We start from the raw sequence: 20,577 nt of genomic DNA on the forward strand, positions 1-20,577 counted from the left end.
TGAACCCAGGGTCAAACCCTGGCCAGAAGCCGTGGCCCCCAAGGCCTCCCCACCCGCTAACGAGGGATCCCGTCCTGGTGGCAGGTGGGGGCCGTTACCATGACAGACTTCTTGGGCTTGGGGCTGGGGGACAGCAGGGCGTGGTTCCGAGCGGGCTTGCGGACGTACATCTTCCAGGTGGAGGAGTCGGGGTTCTCGGCCGCGCAGGTCACGGCCTCACACGCCAGCCGCGACTCACAGCTCGGACACCACAGAACCCCAACGCGTCTGCCACCACCTCCCCAGCCTGTCCATTCACAGGTGCAAAGACACCTGTCGGCTGCCTCTCCCTGGGCCACTCACGGCGGGTGTGCACAGTGGGTTCAGGGAACAGGAGCAGAAACAGGACGCCCTGGGCCTGCGGGTACCAGGCAGGAGGGGGAGGGCAGAGCAAGGCCCCTCCCAGAGGCCCAAATGTGGGGTTCCAGTGCCTGGGCACCGTCTGTAGTCGTGGGGAGCCTCTGGACAGCATGCGGGTGAGGTGGGCCTCGGGCCTACATTCTAGAGAGATGCTCGTGGTGGCTGCCACACAGGGACGACCCGGAGGAGGGACAGCACTGCCAGGGATCTGAGAGGCAGACACACCACGTCTGGGTGGGCAGTGGGGGACAGGAGGGGTGCCAGGAGCCTCAGAGAGGACGCAGCCTGGGGGTCTTGCTGCTGGCGGGGGCTGGCAGGGTTCCCGGGGGCTGTGACACCACCCACGGTGGGGACCTGGACGGACATGGCAGCCCTCATGCTGTGCACGGGAAAGGCCACAGGCCTGGCCCCTCCACGCCCCACTTTCCCTAGCAGCAGGCACGCGTCCTGCCCACGAATGTTTCGCCAGCCACTTCCTGCCTCCCCGGGCCCCAGTCATCCCGCAGCGGGCACCACCTGAGCACGGCCTTTGCAGGGGGCTCGCCCCCAAGGCACAAGGCTCGGCGAAGAATCCACCGTGCTCCCCTCCCACCGGCAGTCTGCCCGCAGCGGCCGGGGCTGGTTTTACGGCCTGATTTATGGTCTCCCCGAAAGGCGAAGGCTGTGGGGCCGTAAAACCAGGCCTGAGGGGGCCCAGCCCCTCAGCTTTATGGCCCCTGCTATTTCCTTCCCATCCAGGTACGCCATCCAGGCCCCAGACGGTGGGTTCCGGAAGGGCTTCAGAGGGACGAGGGGGAGCCAGGGCTGAGCCGTGGCTCCCAGGCGGGACAGCGCCTGATAGCTGGCACCCCTCACGGGGCCCTGCCCGGGGCAGAGGGCACAGGAGATAAGGCCACGGGGGTGACCCCAGCCCGACCCTGGGGGGGCCTCCAGCGCTGGGGGTAGCTGCCCTCCTGGGCAGAGGGCCCCACATCCACGGCTGGACACCGACAATGCCTATGCCCCAGGACCCCCGCCCAGACATGCCTCAGGTGAGCCCCGGGCCTGCTCGTGCTCACTCCTCCGCCCCCAGACCCTCTGGGACCCGGTTTTCAAACAATTTTCTGCCTGAGTCCTTGTTTGCATTAAAAGGATGAAGCCATCCTCTGGTGTGTTCCAAGAGCCCTAGGTCACAGAGCAGAGTGTCCAGGGGCTCACCCCCCACCCCGGTTCCCCACTGCTCTTAGGCTCTGTCTCCTCCGCCCCCAGGCCTCGTCGCAGCAGCCCTGGGCTGCACTGAGGGGCCCCGGAATCCAGGGCGTGGCCATGCTATCAGCTCGCCAGTCCCACCTGCAGTCACCAGGGAGTCCGAGCCCCGTGGGGGTGCCGGGAACACCCAGAAGGTGCCCATACTGCACAAGCAGAGCCCCAGCCCCACTGGGGGATGGCCATATGGGGACCCTTCCCTTTTCCCTGCCAGACCTGCTCCAGGGCAGAGCAGGGGGGTGGCCACGGAAGGAGGACAAGGAGCAAGATGCCAAAGGCCGGCTGCTGTGGCCGGGAGGTGAGGGGCCCATGAAAAGAGCCCCCACTCCAGGACTGGCCAGGGCACATCCTTGTCCCCCGGTCTGCCCCGCAGGACCCTCTAGGGACGGAGCTGGGCGCTCCCATGCCCGCCCCGTCGGCATGCCCACGTTTCCCAGGAGAAGGCACGGCAGTGGGTGTGCACGTCTGTGCTGCTGCATTGCCCCATCCCCACGCCGGAGGGACCCGCCCTGAGCATCACGGCCGAGAGCAGCTCGGCGATCTCAGAACGGACACCAGCTGGGGCTTCCCCGCAGACGCGAGGCTGGACGTGACAACGGCAGGCGCCATCACCTGAATGAGCGAGGCTGCGGCCGGGATCTGCCTGTTGAAGTGCTTCTGTCTCTGCTTCTGCTGGACCTTTAGGGCAAACCCGGAGCCGAGAATCCCCTGGGAAGGAGGAGAGACCAGGGCTCATGTCCATGCAGACAGCCACTGCCTGGCCCGGCCCGTGGGACATGGGCACCTGGGGGGACAGGGCAGGTGCTGGGGGGACGGGGTGGGCGCCGAGTTACTGGCTGGGGCAGAAGGTAGCCCCGCCCGAGGGTCTGTGGGCTGCGTCCCTGGGATTGCCAATGGGATGGACGGGACCAGCTCGTCAGGAAGGGAGTTCCCTGTCCACAGAGGGGATCAATCGTACGCATGCATGTGCACACACACTCACACACACACACGTGCGTGTGTGACACGTACACAGAATCCATACTTGTGCCCGTAGTGAGTGACATGTCACGCACGCCCACTCCCACCTGGACACACGGACACACGGACACACGCACCTACGCACACACACAGGGAACTAGAAGGTATAACCCTCACGGTCCGTGATTTCTAGGGAGGAACAGGTCAAGGCCCGGCCCAGGCCTCCGCAGGCGCGTACTCTGCCTCCACCATCACGGGGCGGCTGCTATGGGGGCCTCCCTGTGACCCCGGGGGGCTGGCCGCCGCCCACACCTGCTGCGAAGGACGCTCTGGGGGCAGGGAGGGTGGGGGTACCTCTGTGAGTGCGCCCCCTCCTCGGGGGACCCCTGCCGGGAGGCGGGGATGTCCCTGACATGGAGCACCTACCGCTGGGAGCGCAAAGAAGGAGATGGCGAACACAGAGAAGCAGGAGGCAATGGTCTTCCCGACCCACGTCTGGGGCACCTTGTCCCCGTAGCCGATGGTGGTGACCGTGACCTGTGAGAGGGGCAGGGGTCAGACCCAGAAGCTCGGGACGGACAGCCGTCCCGCCGAAACCCACCACGCGGCCGACACGGAGCTTCCGCCCAGTGGATGGTCGTGGTCTCCCGAAGCCGACGCCATACAGGGAGCGAGGCCCAGGTGTGCACAGGGGCTGGGCGCCGAGGCCAGACTCCCTGCTCCGCCGCCTGCGCTGACCCACAGCAGTCCTGCCACCCAGGCCACTGACGTCGCTGTGCGGCGGCCCCCAGGAGGCTGGAAGCTCCCACCAAGGCTGGTCCTCGACCAAGAGGACAGGGATGACGCGGCACTTCCTGACGCCACCCCGGGCACCAGATGTCTCAGTCGCCCTTCTGAGAGAACCAGACGCAGCCCCAGCCTTCTTCTTGGTGGGGGGGAGCCGACCCTCGGAGCTTGAGGTGGGACCATGGGTGTAGGGGCTGCCCCACCCCGCCCCAGGCTCCCATCCTGCTTGCATCTGAGGTGTGCTGCCTGGGGCGTCCAGCGTGAGCCTGAATGTCACATCCTGCAGGATTGGAGGGCCCAGCCTGGTGTGTCTGTCACTCAGCGCCGACGCTCCCAGCCCAGGCCTGCCTGGACTCTGGGTCCTGGGGCTGCCCGTGGGCTTTGCAGGCGTTGGCTCTGAGCCTGGCCAGCAGACGTCAGACACCCCAACACTCATCTTGTGGGCCCACGTTCACACCCGCACGCCGGGGCAGCAGGCACAGTGGCCCAGAGAGTCCATGCAGCTTCCTGTCTTTGGAGGTCAGCCTGGCCAGCACCTGCCTGCCCTGTGGTCATGCCGGTTCTGTTCCGAGCAGCTCGGCTTCTCCCTTCTGGAGCCTACAGTCCAGGCCAGGTGAGAATGGCCTCTGGCAGGCCCGGGAAGGTCTGCACGGAGCCTTTCCTCGATCCCCTGCCCCGGGGAGCCAGTGCGGGGAACGGGAGACACAGAGTCAGGGCACAGAACAGACTCCACAAGGAGGCAAGGCCCAGACGGGATGCGTTGAGGCCCATGGCAGCTACTGCCGGTCTGTCCCAGGACCCCAGTGGGTGCGCCCTACCAGCCGTGGAGCATGGAGGGAGGGGGAGACCCAGTAGCTACAGCCAGGCAGGGACACGCACGTGGCCGCTCGGAGCCACTGGAGCGGATGCCGGCCTGCGGGAACAGCAGGGGAAGAGGCAGGCGCGCCAACGAGCCCGTCAGCACACGGGCGAGTCCAGGCAAACGCTCAGCTTCTAGCACCGGGGGCAGCCAGGGCCGGCCACTGCTGAGCCCACAGCAGCGTGACCACGGCAGCCTGACCATGTGTCTGCATGGGGTCCCGGGACTTCCACAATGTCACTGTCCCTCGGAAACACCCCCTACCCCCACGGAGCATGCTGGGCAGCCTATAGCCCAGTCCTGTAAATGGGCCACCTGAGCCCCTGGAGGCCGGTGCGGACCCACAGATGTGCCTCTCACGCAGCTGGTATGCCGCACGCGCACACGGACACACGCAGCGGCCCGATGCACTCAGGCAGCAGCATGGCACACACGTGTGCGTCTCTCACACAACGAGGGCGCGTAAGGAAGGGCCGGGGCCCACATCGAGCCCAACCACTCCAGGCTCCCTCGGGCCCACTTCCCCTTGGGCCACGCACACGTGCACACACAGGCCGTGCACACCCGGACCGTGGCACGGGGGCCTGCAGGGTGGCGCCGGACCACCCCGGGGACAGGGGCAAGCCCGACAGCCAGCTGGCAGATAAGGAGGTCCCAGAGAAGCCTGGAGCCCTCTCGCCGGCAGGGTGTCCTCTCCAGACAGCCTGCGCCCCACGTGTGAGGCCTGGGCGCCAGCTGCCCCCGGCTGCCCCTGCAGAGGGCCGGGCGCACGGAGCAAAGGCAGGTCTGGGGCTGCCAACGGGGTGAGGGCAGCAGGCTGCACCCAGCCCTCTTTGAGGAAATGAAATTTTTGTAAAGTTATTTTATTTACATAAACGTAGGACAGGTCTGTTACCACTTCAATAAATGAACACGAAAACGTTTTTAAATTCCTCAGCAGTTCTTCCCTAAGCGCGAAGCGTGGATGGGTACGACCCACGCGAGCGGAGGCTCTCCAGGATCCCCAGCGACAGCTGAGAGTGCGAGCGCACCTGAGACCAGGAAGGTTGAGAGCGGCTGCTGGGCAGGGAGGGCCAGGGAGGGGCAGGGCCACCAGCGAGGGACTCCCACCTCGGGGACCAGGGGCGTCCCCGAAAACTCAGGCATCAGGACAAATAATACCTAATACAACCTTTTAATCAAAATAAATCCTTGATGACGGGGAAGCGAATGTGGGGGGCAGGGTGGGGCAGGGCCCCCGAGACCATCTCCCTGAGCAGACCGACCAGGCCCCCAATTCCCCCGGCCCCACGACAGCTGGGGTACCAGGGCTTCCCGTGGCGGGCCGGCGGACATCGGGGTGCCCGGGCAGGCGTCCCTCACCCCATGGAGGACACGCGCCTCTCACACCGTCACAGACACGCGCTGTCACGTGCACGACGTCCCTCGGCTCTCGGAGGCCCACCCCTGCAGAGCTGCTGTTTCTCCTGAGATCACAGACCAGGCGGCTCGGGAGGGCTGGTCTCCAGCCACTGCGTTCACCGCTCACCCCCAGCCGGGCGGTCCGGGGTGCAGACCTGCACATCCTGGGCCCTCTAACACGGGGAGACATAGTGCAGCCACTGTGGCCCTCCCCTGGGCGCCGGCCACCAGACAGCGGCCCACACGGACCAGCTCACACGCAAACCCACGGATGCGTGACACCGGGGATGGGGCCATGGAGGCGGGAGGGAGGTGGACCGAGCCATCCTCATCCTCCGGAAGCTGGCACCGGGGCGTGTGCTTGTCTCTGTGTCTTCGCTCCCATTTCAAGGGACAGGAGGCATGTCCTTTTAGAACCTTCTAGATTCCCCACCACACACACTTTCTGTCCCGAGAAGCTGGCACTGCTGTTTTGTTCTAAAGCAGCCTCTGGAAGGCCAGCCTCCAGCGAGATGGGAGGGCCAGCCCAGAAATCGTGGCTGGCCTGGGGGCATCGGGCGGCCCATCTGGAGGTGTCGTGGCTGTCTGTCCACATGTGGGTGTGACGGCGGTGCCAGTGTCGACACTTACGGGGTCACCGTAGTGGTGCGTCTGCTTGGCAAACTAGGGATGGTATCATGAATGAGTGAGCATCTTACAGAGGGGGAAACTGAGGCTCTCAGGGGCAGGCACTGTGCATGAGGTCTCACCACTGGTAAGTGACTGAGCAGGCATGACCCACTGGTCCACACCATGACGTGGCAAGACTCCAGAGCAAAGGCCAAGGCTGCCACGAGCCACCAAACTGCCCGAGGCAGCCAGAAGGACACAGTCTGGGCGAGGAAAAGCACGGACAGGGGGGTGGCCGAGGGGGGCTGTGACGGGAAGGGGTCCTCAGGCACTTGGGAAACAGCCACAGAGGGGACACACACTGGCACGTGTGGGCCAGGGAACAGCCCAGCCATGCAGGCAAACTACAGGTCAAAAGAAAGCAAACACCCCGAAAGGAACTAGCTTCCTTTCCGTGGGCAGAACGAAATCGCTGAACACAGACCCACGCAGACTGGAGCCTCTCATTCCGTGAGTCTGTGGTCTCACTCACGGAAAGCTCAGGCTCAGACCCTGCCCCAGGGTGGCTCGTCGGCCCACGCGTGGCAGCCAGACTCGGATGCGACATGCAGACTGCACACCATAGACAGCAGGGAGGCCAGGACCCCTCTCTTCCCTTCCCCTGGGCACGGCCCCAGAGCCCCGCACCGAGGCTGACGTGTCCACCCCGCAGCAGGGCTCTAGGCCCCAGGTGACTCTGCTTGAGGTCTCAGCTCAGGTGTCACCGCCTCAGGAGGCCCTCCCTGACTGCCAGGGCAGAGAAGGTCCTCCAGGGACCCAGCCAATCGGCTTGTGCAGACCACGGCGGAAGCTCTGAGAGCACAGGACCAGGGCTGCCCGCCACCTCGTCGCACCTGTGCGAGCACCTGTGAGCAGGACCACAGCGATGCCCCAACGTCACATCTGCACAGAAATAGGCCTTCCGCCAAGAGCCGGCCTCGCCAAGAGGACCTCAGGTCCAAGGAGAGTCCTCATGGCCGCAGAAACTTCTGCTGCCTTCCTGGGCCTGCCGTCCCCTCGGTGAGCCCCTCGGCGAGCCCCACGCCAGCCCGAGGCCTCCCCATTGTACAGATGGGGAGACTGAGGAGTGGACCGACCACGTGCTCACTGGCCCCAGAGCCACTTCAACGGTGCTGCTGAGTTGACGTCCCTGGAGGTGGATGCTGTGGTCTGCCCCTCGTCTCCACCACCCTGCCTGATGAGTCACCCAGAAGCCCCTTCCCTGTGGCTGGCCTTGCCTGGGCCCTCAGGATGGGGCTCAGAAACACGAGGTCCTTGTGGTTCAGCAGGGGCCAAAACACATGTACCACAGGGGCCACTCTGTGAGGAAGGTGCTGGAAGTGGGGAGCTGGTCAGGGGCAGAGCAAGACTCTCAAAACCAGAAGGGCTCAGGGGTGTGATTGGACTATGGCAGCCGTAAACACTTTAGTGTGAGTCAGCCTGCTATGGGTGAGACACAAGTGTCTGGCTTTAGGAAACGGCCAGAGACCTATGGCCGGCAAGGGCCCCCGCACGATTTACAGCCAGCCTTTGCTGCCTCTCTCTGGGCGCCTGGGGTCCAGGCTTCCATGTCCTTGCTGACTTTACTTCTCCATCGATTTGTGGGCGTGGGTCCTTGTTTCATACCCAGTTTACAAATGGGCCCAGAGAGGTCAGGTAACCTGTGCGGGCCACGCAGGCAGTGGGTGGCGGAGCCGGGATGGGGTTCCTCACCGGGCTCCACCCCCACGCTCCTGGCCACAGTGTCATACGGATTCCTGTCTCACAGTGTTCCCTGATGCTGACCGTGTTTCTTTCCACGGGACGGAAGCTGGAAAGTTCTTACGCTCACTGACATGAGCTGAACCCCCAGCCCAGAAGAAATCAACCCTGCCTCCTACCCTCCCTGGGCCTGCCAAGTCATAGAAGAACCCCCTTCCCCCCCAGGTATCAGCCCCTGGGCAGGATGTGTGAGACAACGCACTCAGCTTTTGGGCTCCTACATCCTGCAAAACCTACTGCAAGGGCCCTTCCTCCGGGCACGCTCTCGGCCAGGCTCCCAGAGCCCCCAGTCCTGCCCCACACTGACGGTCTACAGGCCCAAGCCTGGGCTCCTGCGGACCTTGGCTCTCAGCCACACAGCACTCGCAGGCCTTGCAGACAGCTCCAGGCGGAGAAAGCCCTGGAACGGGGAGGGGGGGGGTGTGTCTGAGTGCTGGGGTGGGGGCCTGGCCTGCCACTCCCGGGCTTCAGATGAGGTCCTGACACTGCCCCCGTGCTCTCGGCGGTGCCGACAGGCTTCCATGTGCATGTCTGGGGGGTCCTGTCCTCACCCAGGACCTCACTCAGCCCCCAGACCCAGCTGACCTCACCCAGCCAGGAGGCCGGCCAGCCCCGGAGGCTAGACCCTTCTAGAGCCGCCGGCTGAGGACAGGGTGAACAGCAATCAAGCTCTACTCTAAATGGCGGCTGAAATGCAGGGAAAGGCTTCCAGCGTGTTCGCTCTAAAGACTAAATTTAGATGCAGGGGGTAAACAGCCCAGCGGCCTCCTGATTTGAGAGACCCCCGGGCGCTAAACAGAGGAGCCCGTGTTTGCAAAAACGGCTTTTCCCTCCACTCAAACTTTAACACAAACAAACGCATTTTGTTCCAAGGGCGAAGAAAAAAGTCTTAAATCCTCCCCAAACACCTCAGCAGCCAGGCATGGGGCGCCACACTTGGTGGGGGGGGTGAGCCCTCACGCCAGCGTCGGGCATCCCCACCCGGGTTGGGGGGACAGGAGGAGACACTCAGCCACTGAGCGGACACCCTTGCTAGGCGACCTAGAACTGAGACTTGAGAAGGGGGGGCTTCTCGTGAAGTCTGGCCAGGACACCGCCATCCTGGGCTAAATAGTGTCCCCCCAAGTTTCATGTCCGCTCAGACCCTCAGAATATGAGCTTATTTGGAAACAGGGCCTCTGTCGAGGTGTTACGGGGAGATCTCATGTGGAGATCATCCCGGTCTACCTGGGCAGGCTCTAAACCAAAGACAAGTGTCCTTATAAGAGACAGAAGATGTGGCCACAAAGCCAGGGACGCCCAAAGCCCCGGAAAAGCTGGAAGAGGCAGGAAGAGCCCTCCCCTGGAGCCTCCGGAGGGAGCGCGGCCCTGCCCATGCTTTCATCTCGGACTTCTGGTCTCCAGAACTGCGAGAGAATGCGTCGTTCTTGTCTGAAGTGCCTCCGTCTGTGGGACTTCGACGGATGCCCCCACTGTGCCCAGTGCTGCAGCTCTCGAACTCACTTATTCATCCATACAACAAACACGGCTGAGCCCAGATGCTGAGGACACCTAGGGCCACCCCGGGGCACCCCCAGCCCAGACAGGCTTGAGGGCATCTGCGTACCAGCTCCCCATGCAGGGGATGGCCCTTCTCACCTCCCGGTGGCCCAGACGCCCTATTTTCGGGTCTGTCCTGCACATCTCTGGGAAGCCGGCCTGACTTCTGGCTGCGCCCCCCCAGCCCAGGCCTGTGGGGTGAGGGGCGTGGGGAGTGCAGGTAAAGCCCGGGGGGACCCAGTGTGGAGACCAGAAATGGCCCGGCATGCAGCCTTCATTGCCCCCCCATCCTTGGGTGTCCCAGGGCAGCACCCCCTCATCTGTCTGCCCCAGACAGGGAACCTCGGGACCAGTGCCCCCTCCCACGAGAGGTAAACGGAGCCGGGATACGGGGAACGGGCAGGGAGCAGTGGCTGGGCGCAGTTGCAAATCACCAAACTAGCTTAAAAGCCCCAATCAGGGCCAGCCCCGTCTTGCATTTCTTGAGCTCTGTTTGTCCGAGACGCGCCAGGAACACAGCCCATAACTCAAGCCTTGGGGGCCGCTCCTGCCCGGACAGCTGCGGGGCAGCCGCGGCTATGAATGGGAGCCGTTTGCCCCAGAGCCCCGGGGGGCGGGGGGCCCGGGGCGGCCCAGAGGCGCAGGGCCTGGCAGGAACAATGGCCAGGCCAGGGCCCGCGGTGGCCGAGGCTGGGGCTGCAGCTGACGGCGAGGGCTGGGGCACCGGTGCCAAGCTGGGCACAAAGGGGCCGTTTTCCCGGCTGGCGGGCGGATGTTTGCACAGGTGTGGGAGTGGGGGCACTGCTCTGCCGAGGGCTGGGGGCAGGGGAGCAGCCTCGGCCGCCCGCCGCTCCTGGAGCGGCCCAGGGAGGCAGGGAGGGCAGCGCCAAGGCTGGGCACCGCTTATCAGCCGGACCTCAGGCGATCACCCACACACTTCCTCCTGGTTCTGGGCAGCCTGTCCCCACATGGGCCCGTCACCAGGACTCGGCCCCTCCACCCACCACCGGCTGAGCTCCCTGCCAGGGGCTGAGCCCTCCCATCCTGACCTGCCAGGGCCTGCCACACCTGGCCGACAGGGGCGCACAGAGGCCGGAACTGGGGCCTTCCCCACACCAGAGCTGGGCAGCATGTCCTTCCCTTCCTCAAGCAGCCTGGCACACTGGAAGCTTCCAGAAAGCACGCAGGCTTGCCAACACCTGGGCCCTCCCTGTGTGCTTGGCTTCACAGGCGCGAGACACAGACACAACAGGGGCATGTGCCACCTGGGGGGGGTCACAGCGAGGCTTCCCACCACCTGGACAAACTGGGTCGGGCCTCCTTTCTGGAGGAGCGTGGGGAGCCCCAGGAGAGAGCAAGGCCCACTTCTTCTGGAAGGGAAAAGACTGGGGACAGACATGGCTATTGCCCCCTGCCCAACGCCCCTCAGACCCTGTGCTGCCCCCAAGGCCTCACCACAGCTCATGCAGCCCAGGACCTGCTCCCGTCCCAGGCAGCCCCTCACCCTAACGAGCCCGGACATCAGTTGCCCCACCCCGAGCTCTACGGGGCTCCCTGCTCAGCCACGCTCAGCCTGTAACGGGAGCCACTGTTCACCAGCTGTCACCGGCTATGCCGCTCCTGGCCCCACTGTTCCCGGCTCTGTCCTAGACCCTCCTGGAGCGCTGGCTGTTTGCACCCCAGAGCACTCTGAAGGGGGACGGCACTGTCCCCACGGGAACGGTGGGGCGTGTGAGGGCCTGGCCTGTGGCCCACACCGCTGTGCCGCCCCACAGCAGGCACCCATCCCGGGCTGCGGCAGGGCCTTGCTCACGCTGTTCCCAGGCTGGGTCCTGACCCCCAGGGGTGGTGAAGCTAGCAGCCACCCTGAGCTTAAAGGTCCAGAATGAGGCCCAGTCGTGGGTGGAGGGTGTGCTAAGGGCACCCTTCATGCCCTGAACAGTTGCTCCACGGGCACACACGCCAAGGACACGGGCAGGACTCGGGGCACGGGTGGCTGGCGGAGGCCATGCCTGGCTGTCCACAGCAATGAGTGATCCTCAGAGCAATGTCTCCCGTCCCCGCAAGCCTGGCCTACTGGGAACCCCCCCACCTTACGTTCACCTCTCCCGCAGACTGGCAGCTCAGGGAGCCCAAGCCACCCAGCCCATGCTTGCGAGTAAAGCCGGGGCACTGGGTGCTGGGCCCCACCGTTCTGTGCTTAAGGAGCCCATCTCCACAGCCAGGGGAGCCTCGGGGCCCCAGGGGGGAACCCGCACGTCTCCGGGCAGGACCCAGCTATGGCATCTGCAGGCTTGGTGCACAGCCAGAATAGGGGAGCGCTCTTCCTTTCTCGCAAGGACCCCCGCCTGTCATCTCCTGGGTTGTTCGCTATTTGACGTCATGCTTCTCGGCACGGGGATGCCCCTGGGGCCAGCACAGACCCTCCGGGACAGGCAGGCCCCCGCCAGGCCCCACCCTCCCCACGCGGCCATGGCAAAGACGGCTGGCGCCCTGGGTCGGCCACGCAGGGCCCAGCTGGGGGCAGCCAGGAGCTCCCAGCGCCTGCACATGCCCCATCGCCCCGTCACACGCCCGTCACACCAGCTCCAAGACATCGAGAACCTCCCGACAGCATCCGCGGAGCATAAAGGGTCCACCATGGGGCTCCAGAACCCAGCGTCCTCGGCCCCACCACTGCCCAGGGCACCTGTCCCCACTTACCACCCCCCACCACAGGGCATCCGCGTAGCTGCCAAACTCCACTTGGCCCGACTCGTTCACGGCGTCCTTCTCTGCCAGGTACACGAAGTAGGAGGAGAAGATGAGGCCCAGGAAGCCGATATACAAGGTGGTGATGAGCTCCTGGGGGCAGAGCGGGCAGAGGGCGCGTCAGCGGAGCGCTCCTGGCGTCCCCGGGCTCCGGGTTCCGGCAGGATGCTCTGGGCAGACGTCATGGGCGGGGCCGCACTAGCCCCGGGTTCCGCCGACGGTTCTCCGTGAGTTCCCGCCTGGCTCCCATGCCTGCACTGGGCTTCAGGACGGTGCACCTTCACCCCTCTCCCTGCTGGCCAGTGCCACGGCTCTGCCCCGAGAACTGTGGCGACGTGCCTCACCCTCGTGGGACGGTTTGCATCTGTGGCATTTAGATCTCTGAGCCTCTGCCAGCCTCTTCCTCGTCCCACACTCCTGCCCTCTCTCTGCCCTGGCTTCCCATCCCCCAGCTGGAGGGAGCATGGCCGCATGGCCTGCCCGGCAGACGTCGCACCCTGCGCTTCCCCCCTCGTCCCCGGCGCCCCACGCAGACCACCCACCTGGCGGTGGATGAAGACCACGGAGCCGAGCAGCCTCCAGGTACCGCCCTGACGGTCCACGTGCAGCATCCTCAGGATCTGGAGGAAGCGGATGCCCCTGCGGGGGAGACGCCTCTGTGGCCCTGCCCCCAGCTCGCCCCCGGCCCTCCCACCCGCCCCCTCCTCAGACACAGGGGTGGGACCCAGCCAGACCTGCACACCAGCTTCTGGGGAGGCCCTGGGATCACCCCAGCGCACAGATGAGCAAACTGAGGTCCCCAAAAGGTTAGGTCACAGCCCAAGTCCTGGACGTGCCCTTGCTGGGTCTCCCAGCAGGCAGCCTAACTCAGTGTGGGCCCCGACCTGTGCCCCTCCCCCAGCACGCTGCCCCGGGCTCTCACACCCCAGCTGGGACGGCTTGTAGCCCAGGTGTACCTGATGGCTGAGGTGGCAAACACCTGCCCTTTGGAGCCCACGCAGAGGACAACCATGGAGGCCAGGACCACGATGAGGTCTGGGGGAAGGGGTGGCACGTCACCAGCCAGGCCGCTGGCTCAGGGGAAGGAGCCTGGCGGTCAGAAGGACAGGGCCACTCGGATGGGAAGACCAGCCTTCTGTCTCAGGCACACCCAGGCCCACCTGGCCCACCTCCCAGCCCCACTCCCAGGCCGCTGGAGCAGCAGATCCCCACCCCCCCACCACGCTGTGCTGAGCACGACCAAGCCTGGCTGTGCGAGCGGCGTCTGAGGCTGCGTCCTACGCTGCAGGGCTCAGGGGGTCCACCCCATGGCCTCAGGAGGACTCTGCCTGCTGGGGCTCATGATGGGGACCCACCCTGCAGGATCCCCCTTCCTGGGGAGGGTGCCCAGCCCAGGGGGTGAAGCTCCCCTGGGGGCAAGCAGGACTCACCGATGATGGAGATGGGCTTCCGGGCAAAGCGCAGCCTCCCCCAGATGCCCACGTACTTGCTGCGGCAGCCTGCCGACCAGAGGCGGACCACGTACTCTGTCCCGAAGAACACCACCAGGACAATCTCCTGCAGGGCAGAGGGGAGTGAGCGGGGGGCCTCCACGAGAGACGCCCCCAAGAGCAGCTGGCCCGGGCCCTGCTCGGCAGGGTGGATGGGGCCTACCACCTGGTCCACCGGCACGGGCCAGGGCCCAAGGCCACGTCCGCTGCCAGCAGACACCTGCTGCTCTTCAGAGCAGGGCCCAAGCAGGCCCAAAGGGATGTCCACAGCAAGGATGTCCTCCAGGACATCTCGTGTTCTCGCCTGGCCCTGAGACACATGGTGCCCCGGGGCCCACATTCTCCAGCCAGCCCCCATGTGAACCACTGAGCCCCCGGAGCTCAGGCCAGACTCCCTAATTTGGGCGTTGGATCCACAAGGATGGATGTTCCCTCTTTCACTTCACAGCCACCATGCCACCAAGGACACAGTATGCAGAGACACTTGGCAGCCTTTGCTGGGGCCCAGATGCAAGAGCGCTTAGGGCAGTGGGGTGTGGGCACAAGCGGGGGGGTCGCTGCAGGCTCCTTCCACAGCCAGGGCCCTGGCAAGGACTGTTCCCCATGTCAGGCTGCAATCAGGCTACCTCGAGGAGGGGAAGCCAGAGCACCGGGGGCTCACGTCCAGGCTATGGGGGACGGACAGGCAGTGGACGCAGGGCGGCCAGGTGGATGGGTGGACAAACGAGGACAGACGGTGCAAGAGCCAAGTTCAAAGGGAAACCAGACAACCCAGTTGAAGTGGACAGGTTCCTACAGACAAATCTACCAAGATGACGCAGGAGCAAAAGGAGCCCTTAACAGACCTATAGCAAGGGGACTGACCCAGAGATCAAAACTCTCCCATCGGAGAGAAGCTGTGGACCTGAGGCTTCACCGGGGAACTCTACCAAGCATTCAGAGAAGAACTAATTCCAATCTTTCTCAAAATTTTCCCCAAACCTGAAGAGGAGGAACACTTTCTAACTCGTCCCATGAGGCCAGCATTCCCCCGATGCCAAAGCCAGAGGAAGCTCCTGGAAGAACAGAGGGGCCCAGACCGGAATCCGAGCCGCTTCCAGGGCGTGTTAGAGAGATCCCACACTAGGACCACGCGGGATCTACGTTTGAAATGCAGGGATGGTTTGGCATCAGAAAATCAATCAATAGAACACAGGGCATTCACAAAACGAAGGGGGGAAAGACACGTGTGACCTCCGTGGATGCGAAAAAGTGTGTGACAAAATGCCACACCGCCTTGTGTTGAAAACAGCGAACAAGTCAGGACTACAAGGAGACCACCTGTGCGTGAGACATGCCGCATCTGAAAACCCCCCAGGGAGCAGCACGCCAGTGACGGCAGGACAGGTAAGACGGGATGTGTTTCCTCCACGAGCGGGAACGAGGCAAGAACGCTCATCCCTGCCACCCGTGCGACCCCGCGCAACCCCGGCTCCACGCCCCAGCCGGAGCAAGCAGACGAGGAGAAGAGAGAAAAGGCGTCCAGATTGGAAAGGAAAAGTAAGACGACCTCTGCTCACAGGGGATACGACCTTATGCGTGGAAGACTCCATAGATTCCGCACACACATGCACACGCACATGCACACGCACCTGTCAGATCCTCCCAGAACTCCGCAAGCCTGGGTACAAAGTCAGCAAGCACACATCAGTTGTGCTCTTCCCACCAACAACGAATAAAACATTTGTGAGTTAACTAAGGAGGCCTAAATAAACTGGAAAATACTGTGCCGAGAAACCGAAGGAGACGCACAAGGGCAGACATGCCCGGTGTTCCTGGACCGCACGAGGCAGAGAGGCCACCACCACCCAGAGTGACCGACAGATGCGACACCATCTCTCCCAAAACCCCGATGACTTCTTCTCCAACTTATCTTAAATTCCCGTGGAATCTCAAGGAACCCTGAACAGAATGGGGTTCACACATACAAGGGAACATCACTCAGCCTTTTAAAGGAAGAGACTCTGACACTTGGTCCAGCACGGACCCACCCCGAGGGCGCTGCTGAGGGAAGAGGCCACACTGGCCTCCCGCCGGCCCCTGGAGTCTGGCCCTGGCGGGGGACTCCTGCCCCATCTCTGTCCTCCCGCCAGGGGAGCCCGCTGACCGATCCCACCAGGGCCAGGGCCCCGATCGCCGCCCAGCCCCTCCTCAGCCCCAGGGCCACGTGGATCTCCTGCGTGAATGAACACAATGCGTGAACAAACCAATGAGCAGGCCGAGAGCGGTGTTCCCCGAGAACCTGGCCCTGCCGGGTGGGGGCACACGGTGAGCCTGTGGTCAGTGAGGTGCTCACGGGGAATGGAGGGGGCGGTCTGGGGTCCAGTGTTTGGCCACCATGAGAAGGGCCACAGAGCTGCCACCCTCCGTGTTCCCAAAGCGGAGGACACTGGCATCTTCGTGGACGAGGGCTCACCTGGCCACCAGGTGTCCCCAAAGGAGCCGTTCCTTTGAGCCTCCACCCCAGCCCCGCTTGCCCACTTACCAGCCGGCTCGTCACCTTGTGGTTTCTGTTCTTATTTTGGTGTATGTGCTGGTGATTTAAATACTCTCTTCAGTTGTGTCCTAAGTAGATTTAAATACTAGACACGTCTTATTAAAAACACCTCAAAATAAGTACTATTAGGAATGGCCGTGTCTCCCCCACCCTTCGAATTATCTTGCTCTCACACGTCGGGAGAGCCTGGTCCGCAGCTCAGAGCGACCCCTGTCCTCCCAGGGCCGGAGGGCCGAGAACTTGGACTCCCCTCTGCAGGGCTCAGGTGTAGGAATAATTTAAGACAACACTAATCCTCAAATCCTGTTGACTCTGGATGGCAGCATGAGGCCCGGCTGGCGGCAGGCTGGCTGCATGGGGCGCTCGCGGTGTCCGAGCGAGGCCCAGACCCAGGCGGGGCCGAGCTCACGGACACCACGCTGCTGGCACGCTGGGAAGGACAGGAAAGAGCCCTTTACTGTCCGGAGGCCTGAGACAGCGAGGATGGATGTTCACTCAGAGACAAAATGACCTCCGCCACCAGCAGCCTCGAGTGCTGGGGGGGTGGCACTCAGGGTCAAGGCCACAGCCAGGGCCTCAGACCTCAGGGCTGCTTGCCGGGACCTCCGGGGGCTCCCTGCGGCTCACGCACTCCCAGGAGCAGATTTCTCGGCCAGCCTGGCCTGCTGCTCTCTTGAAGCCACCTGTCCACTGACCCGGGCTCAGGAGGGCTGGACGGGCTAGGCCACAGCTCCAGGCCAGCAGGGGCCCTGGGATGTTTTCACAGGCGGTGCCTTAGCCACCCCAGGCTGGAGGCTGCACGGGGCTTGACCATCCACTTGTGGAGACTGGGGGCCGGGGGTGGTAGGGGGCCTGCAGGAGGGCGGACCCCCCAACATCTGTGGTGCCACCTCTAATTCAGGGACAGCACCCAGTCCACAGCTGACTCACAAGAGGGCAGGGCCCCCTCTTCCTGGTTCCAGCCTGAGGAAGGCCAGCTTCCAGCCTCAGAGGCCCAGGCCCAGGAAGGGTGACCCCCCCACCTGGCCACCCTCTGTGCCCTGAGTTGTCCCCACCTTGGCAGGAGCAGGCCCAATGGTCATCTGTCTCTGCATACCAGGCCCTAAGCAAGCCCAAAGGTGAACTAAAGGGGCCTCAAGCTCCCCCCAGAGCCTGCCAACAGCTGTTACCTCCCCCAGGCCCTCTGCTCAAGCCACTGCAATCCCTCCTCACTGTCCACACAGTAAGGTCAGGGTGTGTGGCCCCCTGCCTATCCTGAGAGCCTTCCACTAACCCAAGGCATCCCTGTACCGAAGGTGTTGCCCCGACCCCAGCTCCCCAGTGCTCTGTGCCTGGGATGCTCCTGGTGCCCCCCCCCCCCACGACCCCACTCCGGGTCCTCATGCCCTTCTCAGTCCATCTCAGCCCCGCCCCGGGAGCCCTATGCACCACACAGTGGAAGCCACTTGACTCCGGCAGCGATGACAGAGCCAGCCCGGAGGCCCTCTCGGCCAGCTCCGCGTGGTGCCGGCATGACCCTGGGTGTGCACCCGGGTCAAGGATGCAGGCCAGGAGGCTGGGGTGGTGAGAGCGCGGCCCTGAGCTCTGCCCCGAAGATACAAGGAGAGAAGCTGCGCTCGTGACCAGGATCTCACTGAGACCACAGTCAAACCGGACGGACAAAGGGACCCTTCCTACCCCGGCCACTGTCACACAGACAAAGGAAGGCCACTTCCCGGCTGTGGTCGGCTTCACGGGGGCACTGGGGAACCGAGCGTCCGACTAGTCCCCCCCCACCCGGGTCATCCCCAGAATCTCAGTCCAGGCCAATCCTGGGCTCTTCCTGTGGGTCTTGCTGGTGGCAGGGCGGGAGGGGGGTGGCTCACAGAGGTGTTGCTTGTGTTACTTAGAATGATTTTTAAGAACACGGTTCCAAAGCAAGAACCCAATTAAAATATAGGTGAAGAATCTGAGTAGATGTTTCTCCGGAGAAGACGTACAAGTGATCAGCAGACACAGGAAAAGATGGCCCACGTCACTCGTCGTCAGGGATACAGCTCAAAGCCGCGATGAGACAGCACCTCACATGGGCCAGGTTGGCTGGAGTCAAACACACGCACAAAGCCAGGTGTTGGCGAGGGTGCAGAGAGAGGGGACCCTTCCTCTTACACGGCCGGTGGGAACGCAGGCGGGTACGGCCGCTCTGCAGCAGCACGGAGGGTCCTCAGAAGGAGAGCCGCCCTATGGTCCACGACCCAGCAATCACACCACTGGGTATTCACCCCAAAGATCCAAAACTACGAATCCAGAAGATGCCTGGCACCCCGCACGCACGGCGGCATGACTGAGCACCGTCCGTGAGCAGAGCCCAGCGGTCCACGGACGGGCGAGCGCGTGAGGACGGGGTGTGGCGCACGCGGTGCAATACCTCCCTGCCGTCCACAGCGCGGACGGGCGCGCGGGCATGGTGGTAAGTGGCATAAGTCACCAGCTCTCACTTGCACGTGGGCTGTAAACATACACGTGACACTAAGCTCGTGGTCTCCGTGGTTGCTGGGGGGGCCGCTGGGGCCGGGAGGGGAGAGAAACGAGTGCCCTGCTTTGTTTTTTCAGGTTAAATGAACAGAATTTCTTAAAAAAGAAAGTGGCGCAGCGGGCCCCAGGGCTGGGGGTGGGGCTGGGGGTCAGGGTCTCATCACGGGGACAGAGCCTCTGTTTGGGAAGATGGAAAGTTCTGGAGACGGGCGGTGGGGACGGTTGCACAACGTGAATGTCCTTCGTGCCCTGAGTTGTGCCCCGAGACACAGTTCTGATAAATCGTACGGTATGTGCACTTCCCACAACTCCGTAAAACGAGAGATTAGTGGGTGTGAGGGGCTGGGGGGGAGGAATGGAGGGCAGCTGCCCATGGTTAAGGGGCTTTCCTTCGGGGGACGGGGGCTCTGGAACTACAGGGGTGTGGTGGGTGCACCTGAGTGTGTCCCTGGGAACGGTGAACATGTGTGTTTACCACAACACAGACACGCACGCCCCGGGGCCCCGCACACCCACCCAGGCCCTGCGCTCGACCCCAGGGCAGCCCCGTGGGGTGGAAAGATGGGCCCTGAGTGTCCCCCGCCTGCAGCTGGGAGAGTCACTGCCCCGCCGTCCTAGCGCCCCGCGTGCCCACCTTCATAGCCACTGCTCCCTGTGAAGGGAGCGGAGCCGAGCAATGCGCTGCCCCGGGCTAGGCACCTCGCCGCGTCCCCTTCTGCGGGGACCGTACGGGAAGCAAGGTGCAGAGGGCCAGCCTGGGGCGGTGGCCGTGAGCGGGGGTCCCTATACCTCCCCTCGCCCCGTTTCATCGTGGTGTGGCCCGGGGCGTGCATGGCTCCCCGGAAGGCTCTGGGTCCCGATGCGGACGTGCCCCAGGCCAGGCGCGTGCCCCCAGGACAGCACCGGGAGGCCCTCGCTTGGAATCTTGCTGTTTTGCTGACAGACACCAGGTCCGAGTCGACTAAGGAAAAAAAGCTGCAAGTCACAGAAGGGGGCATGGCCCGCACTCCGTCCGCACCTTCCCTCAGTGTTTGGGGTAACGGTGTTGTGACAGCAGATCTGCAAATCCCAGTGGTGGAGATAAAGGCTTCGAAAAGCAGGTGCTTATCTGGTTTCTCCCGTGAGCGCACAAGGGGGAAAGGTTGGCGATGACTCAAGCGTTTCGTAACCCTGTGGACCCACAGCTCCCAGAGAAGGATGAAGGTCGCTGGGCGCCTTATCTACGGTTCCCTCTTTATCAGCCCGTGAATCCTCCTCGGCGGGAAGATCGTCCAAAGCCCGTGCGTTCTGGGGCCCCGCGCTGCCGGCGTCACATGATTTAGAAGCACGGAGAGCGTCCCCACCGCGAACTGCTCCCATGTGACAGATAGCAGGACAGCCTGAAGGTTAGACCCGCTCAGATTCGCTGAGCCCACATCCCGACTTCTTGGATGGAAAATATTTGTTCTTTTGCTAAACAGCAAAGGCGGCCTCACAGACCCTGTTACCCCATCCCGGGTTCTGTGATGTTACTGCTCCGTTATCTTTACGTGAAAAATTTTAAAGAAAGGTGGACGACCAGCCACAAAAGATTAAGTGCCAGGGACTATGGGTGGGAGGGGACTGTGGGGGGGACCGTGGGGGGACTATGGGGGGGAGGGGACTGTGGGGGGGGTTCTGGGGGTGGAAGGGACTGTGGGGGGGAGGGG

General features: G+C 63.7%; 1 protein-coding gene across 1 annotated transcript in view; it reads right to left on the reverse strand.

Moving 5' to 3' along the window:
* The window catches only part of KCNQ1 (potassium voltage-gated channel subfamily Q member 1), a 334,785-nt gene that overhangs the window by 236,946 nt on the left and 77,262 nt on the right, over nt 1-20,577 (reverse strand). The window contains exons 3-9 of the mRNA XM_040639632.1: nt 13,780-13,906; nt 13,306-13,384; nt 12,892-12,988; nt 12,302-12,442; nt 3,031-3,141; nt 2,257-2,352; nt 99-233 (exon numbers count right to left, since the gene is read on the reverse strand). Coding sequence (XP_040495566.1) covers nt 99-233; nt 2,257-2,352; nt 3,031-3,141; nt 12,302-12,442; nt 12,892-12,988; nt 13,306-13,384; nt 13,780-13,906 — 786 coding nt within the window. The remainder of the gene's footprint in view (nt 1-98; nt 234-2,256; nt 2,353-3,030; nt 3,142-12,301; nt 12,443-12,891; nt 12,989-13,305; nt 13,385-13,779; nt 13,907-20,577) is intronic.

The sequence above is a fragment of the Ursus maritimus genome, unplaced genomic scaffold (genome assembly GCF_017311325.1).
Source record: "Ursus maritimus isolate PB19 unplaced genomic scaffold, ASM1731132v1 scaffold_23, whole genome shotgun sequence".
NCBI classification, from domain to species: Eukaryota; Metazoa; Chordata; class Mammalia; order Carnivora; family Ursidae; genus Ursus; species Ursus maritimus.